Source organism: Cucumis melo, chromosome 11 (genome assembly GCF_025177605.1).
Source record: "Cucumis melo cultivar AY chromosome 11, USDA_Cmelo_AY_1.0, whole genome shotgun sequence".
Classification (NCBI taxonomy): domain Eukaryota; kingdom Viridiplantae; phylum Streptophyta; class Magnoliopsida; order Cucurbitales; family Cucurbitaceae; genus Cucumis; species Cucumis melo.
Genome location: NC_066867.1, coordinates 17,598,686 through 17,604,685, shown reverse-complemented (window position 1 = coordinate 17,604,685; position 6,000 = coordinate 17,598,686). Strand labels below are relative to the sequence as shown.

Below are 6,000 nucleotides of genomic sequence, written 5' to 3'. Positions count from 1 at the left end.
AAATGTAATTCAATAGGTTATTAGTCCTAATTTTATAATAGGTCTACAAAACATTAACGCAAATCATTATAACCCTCAAACTATTATAATACTTAGACTATTATAAATCATTATTTGCCCCAAACGCCTCCTAAGTCACAACCTCTAAAATTAATCCTAGAAAAACTCAAGAGCAAATGTCAAAAGCTTTAACCACACATATATAGCCAATGTTATAGGTGTAAACATAAAAAGTGCAACATATAACAAGGATTAGAGTTACAAAACGCAACCTTGCTTTTTTCATTTTTTCATTTTTCATTTTTTTTTGTCTTTTTAAAACCGAAAGTGTATATATATGTGTATAGAAAAGAAACAACAAACGTAAACATACCAAAATGAGCTTTATGGTCTATTTGAATTACATTTTAAAATGTATATTATAAAAAGTAGGTTATTTTGAAAAGAAATAGGAGTGTTTAGAAGGTACTCAAAATAGTTTTCTAAATGTATTTTAAACAATCTTCACAAAAATGAGTTTAAACAGTAATGAATTTCTTGAAAAACATTTTTCTGTAAAGTTAATCTAAATGGACCCTAATAAAAAACGTAAATAAACAACCCTAATACATTTGGAAAAATTCATTATTAGTGAATGAAACGGACATTTAGTTATCTTTTTTATTCAATAAAAATAAGAAAAGTAAAAATTGGGAAACAAATATAAGAGCGGAATAAAACCAAATGATCAGCCCTTAGAAATTTGTTGGCCGCAACATATAGAAACTTTGATATATATAGAAACTTTACATTTGATATATCATGTTAAATTATCAATGAATTCAAAAGCACAGGCTAATAACTAACGATAAACTTAACTATAATATCAATACTTTAACAATATGACATCGGAACTCATGAAATATATAATAAAATCTTAGGAAAAAGAAAAAAAGAAGAGAGAAGCAACAAATGTAATAAGGGGACATGCATATGGCTGTATGTAGCAGTTGTGTACACAAACTTAATATATAGATTTCCCAAATGTGATATTGCAGAGAGGAAGAAAAACAAAAAAAGGAAGGGGGAAAGGGGAAAAACAACTTCAAAGTCAACCTTTTCAATACATTTCTGCTTTTGAATATATTTCATTAAGTTCTCTTTGGTTCTTTTGCTCCAAATGTTTTGTCCTGCATTCAAATATTGAAAATTAAATTTTGTTCATAGATTGTTCATAGAGTTAGAATGCAAAAACAAATTACACGAAAACAAAACGAACAATAATTTGACGTTGAATAAGGAAATTTCAAAAATAGTTATTTCATAATCAAATGTCAATGTGAAAGTGTTTCAAACTAGACTTAATATATTGACCTAACATATCTTAATAGTTTAAGTATATATCAACTTCTTTTTTTAAAAGACAAACTTCACATTCCACAATTATTATACTAAAGAAATTTTATAAATGGTAGAATATTCATAAGATAAGACATATTACCACTAAATTTTTAGTGGAGAAAGTTGAACAACCATATATAGTTGAGAACTTTTTTAAAACAAATAATCCAAAATAAATGTCAAACTACAGTTCAAATTATAGTGCGTGTTCGATTCAAATTACAACTTATCAAAATTCCACTCTCTGTAATAGAGTTTACCAAAATAATCATACAATGAAAGTTCAATATATAAACAATTCCAATATATACAAATATATATACAACATACATAAAAAGAAAACCCTAAATGGTTCCATCCTTCCGAAATGCAATTAATTACTTCTATTCTAGCTTCTTCTCATTTTTAAACTCACACCAATAACTTCTCAAATTACCCATTAGAAAAATTTGAGTCATCCAAAGATATCTCTACTAATTAATATAAAATAATGCTGCTTAATAGAAGTTTTTGTCCTCTCTCCCTAAAAACATTTTGCAAAAATAGGGTTAGAAACTAGTGGGAGAGAGAAAAAAAAGAAAGGTCAAAATAGTTCACTTGAAAAATTCCCAATCCATATATTTAATTAATATACTTAGAGACATATGGCATCCTTGGAAATTGAAGCCAAGAAGGAGAGACAGCCAAGAATGTCTTGTGAAAAGTTTTTCCAATGGAATATATATATGTAATGTAATTCACAAACCCCAAAAATACATACATAATATACATATAAATTATAAATATATATATATATATATATATATATATATATATGCAATTATAAAAAGGAAATTGCACGTGTAGAAAGTGAAGAAATAATATATATAAGGGTAGCTAAAAACAAGCATTTGGGAAGAACAAATAAATAAAATTTTAATTTTGATCACTCTATTCAAGGGTTTATTTTTCTTTACCAGAAATAGATAGTTAAAAAGACAGAAAAAAAATCAATTTGAAATATAATAATAATAAGAGGAAAAAAAACAATAATAATTTTGGACTTCCCTATGAGGTAGGCCGACTAGAACATGTGCGAGTTTAGGGCAAAGTTGTACAAAGGAAAGACATATTTGCGTTGAAATTAAACATATGAATGAAGTAAAATGGGAAGCACAAAGTACAAGGCTTTTTACTTAACTGATCTCTCCCCAAATAGGGAAAATATATTTTTATGTATAAATTTTGAGACATAAAAACATATCATATGTTTGATGAAATGGGAAAATAAAAAAACTTACCATCCCACCAAAATCCAACTTCAGACGAACCACCAAATCTACTTAAAAGAAAAGTTAGATGTTTTATCTAGGTAACACAATAGTTATAGAAATAGAAGATTAAATATTTTCGTATATTTAGAATAAAATACATGTCAATCGCGTTGAGATAATTATTAAAGCTTGTTAGAGAATTGAAGTTTATTGTTTAGAAAAATAATTAGAAGATCTAAATAAAATTGAAAAGCAAACTGATATCTTTTTTAAAGACCAAATGGGTCTATCTCTTCGTGGACAATACTCGAGAGATTCTATAGAGAATGATGAGGTGTGGTTGATAATTGGTGTAATTAATAAAATAATCATAATTGATCAGATGGGAGGGGAGGGAAAACGAAGAGAAAATTAACAAAGGGGTTAACCTAAAAAGCATGTTAAAACAAAACCCTTCAAATTAACTTTTGGAATTTTTAAAAATAAAAAAGAACCAAACTATTTACTTCTTAGAACAAAAGTACTCAATTTATAAAAAAATCGAGTATGAGTTTACCATGAACAAAATTTTAAGTATCACCTCTAGCATTTGAAAAATGTGCTCGTTTAACTGTTACAAATACTCTTTTAAATTTGAATTATTAGTTGAGAATTAAAAAATATTTTTTAATTTTTTTTTAAGTATTCCAAGAGGACAATATATATATATATATATATATATATATATATATATATATATATATATATATATATAAAAGTGGAAGTAGGGTTATAAATTTAAGTTTCAAAATTTAAAGATAACAAGGAAAAAAGTTAAAACTTGGGTTGATGTTTTAAAATTTAAAATTGTGAAGATGATTTCAACTTGTGAATTTCTTTATTTTTCCTTACCTCTTTCTGCAAATATTTTTAAACTTTAAGCTAATTGTCTTTTTTTTTAAAAAAATATTTTGAAATAGTTTTGAAAAACTTTTTGTATCAAAATTTGATTATGAAATCAAACATTCTCTTAAAAAAAAGATGAAAATATATATATTAGGAAAAAATGGAGTCCTAAATGATTATAAAACAAAATATCAATTACGACTCGGTTTGGACCGAATTTAACTAATAAAATTCAGTTAAATGATAAAACAATTTCCCTCTGGTTTTTTAAAAAAATTCCTAACCCCACTTCTTTATTAAAGAAAAGCACATAATTTTATTTATATGAATTTGATATGATTTAAAAAAAAAAAAGAAAAATAAAAGAAAAGTGAATTACATATATCTGACATGACCATTAGTCAGTGCACTATCTACATAGAAAGAATCTCAAAAGAACTCTATAGAAATCACAAATTTAAAACTGCAATTTGTTGTCTAAATAATTCACTGAAAACACATTAGGAATCTGTACGATGTTCAAACAAGTATTGTTGCACGATTTATTATACTTTTATATGATTATTCTCTCAAATAATTCTACGAATGGTGATCACCATAATTAAATTAATCAATACTTATAATACAAAATCATTCAATGAAAAAAAAAAAAAAAAACACTACCACAAGATCAAATGATGTATTATTAGTATTATATGTCATGTGCATTATACAAAAGCAAAGCTTTGGTAGAGAAAAACAATATCCCACTATCACATGTTTTTATAGAAAAATTAAGAATGAAATCTAGCCTTGTTGAGTTATTATAAAAAAAATGAACATATATAACTCAACCGATATATGATGTACTATTAATGAGTGTAATTATGAGCTTTGTAGTTTAAATACTTCTACCCTATTAAATTAGAAAGATAAACACACCGCATAATAAAATTTGATAAAACACATAGTGTATAACTCATACAAATCTAAATTTAGAAAATAAAAACATAAAAAACTCGAATAACAATTTATTCTTCCTAATCAACCATCAATGAAAATTTCCATATATCGAAATAGAATCATTCCATCATAGGAAATAAATAAAAAACAAATAATTAAAGAGAGATCAGGTAAGAAAATTACCATAATATCGATGTGATGATGGGGAAGAAATTGATGAAGATATCATAAAATTGAAGTAGTGATGAAGTTGTTCAAGGAGTTGAGAAGTGCATAATGGAGGAAGAAGAAGAAGAGGAAATATTATTAGTAGTAGTAGAATCATCAATAAGAAGATTATTGGTATTATTATTATTTGTTGGTTGTTGTTGTTTATTGCTCTTCTTCTTCTTCTTCTTCTTATAAGGAATTCCTCTTGCTTTAGCTTGACATTCTCTAACTTCTCTTAAATAAACCCTTATAGAAGCACTTGCAAAAGGATTAGTTTCAGGGGAACCACCGTTTTCTTCATAAGCCGCCCTTAATCTCCCTATTAAAGCATCAAGGCTACCCCAAGCTTGTTTTAACGGGCAGGTACAAGGGGCAGGTGGTTCTGGCTGACCGTAAAACATACAACCTTGTACATGAACTTTTGTCTTCCCAAATTGATCCAAGTACCTTAAAAACTCCAATACATGGTTGAAGTTGCATTGAGATAGTGCCACTGGCGGCCTTTGATTCTTCAAGTATTGCCCAAACGTGTTCCAATCTCGCCGTTTTTGTGACTCGTAACGACTTGGGGTTGTAGCCGCCGTTGGTGGTGAGTTCGACGATCCTTCTCCATATTCTTTGCTGGAGCGATCTCCTACCACTCCTTCACCGGACATATTCTTCTTCTTCTTGTTTCTTATTTTTCCTCTTCTTTTTGGTTGAATAATAATATAGGTTGATGATCAGTTGATGATCATTATAAAAGAGGAAGAAAATTTTTAAAATAAAAAACAATAATTATGATTGAAAGTAGAGAAAAAGAGAGAAAGAGAGGTGAAAGGAATAGGACTAAAGGTAGAGTTTTTGGAAGAGGAAGATAGCAAAAATAAAATAAAATAAATCAAATCATGGGTTATATTGAGAAGACATGTTATGGGCCATATTACTTTGCTTTCTTTCTCCATCTTTTTCTTTCTTTCTTTTTTCTTTTTTCCTTTTTAGTAATTATTATTTTCACATAGGGTAAGTTTGAAATGCATTTAATTTATTATCGGGTGCTACACACAATCAAGTACCAGGTTTCATTAATCCATTTGCAAGCCAAAGTCTAATTGTGATGTGCCTTGGTGGGGTTCAAGAGCAACGTACTATTCAAAATTCGTATTTAGTATATTAAATTATTTATGGCTAACATTATTTAGTGAACCACGTATATGTGTTAAGTCAACTTGTCAATTTCATAGCAAATAACAATTTAAAAAATAAAACTAAATGAAAAACTAAAATGGCATTGAGAATGAGCAATACGTTTCCTCTTGAACTTGACAATAGGATGAAGAGGGGTTACAAG

The 6,000-nt window shown here is 27.4% G+C and overlaps 1 protein-coding gene across 1 annotated transcript; it reads right to left on the bottom strand.

Annotated features, from left to right (window-relative positions):
* Positions 1 to 952: 952 nt before the first annotated feature.
* LOC103490491 (protein LIGHT-DEPENDENT SHORT HYPOCOTYLS 10-like) lies at positions 953 to 5,514 on the bottom strand. Its single transcript, XM_008450014.3, has 2 exons — positions 4,644 to 5,514; positions 953 to 1,169 (listed from the first exon to the last, which is right to left on the bottom strand). The coding sequence occupies exon 1, from the start codon at positions 5,324 to 5,326 to the stop codon at positions 4,715 to 4,717; it is 612 nt and encodes a 203-aa protein (XP_008448236.2). The 5' UTR covers positions 5,327 to 5,514; the 3' UTR covers positions 953 to 1,169; positions 4,644 to 4,714.
* Between the last annotated feature and the right edge of the window lie 486 nt (positions 5,515 to 6,000).

Excerpts from the sequence above, each read along its gene's own strand:
- LOC103490491 (XM_008450014.3), bottom strand. The coding sequence starts at position 5,326 with ATGTCCGGTGAAGGAGTGGTAGGAGATCGCTCCAGCAAAGAATATGGA.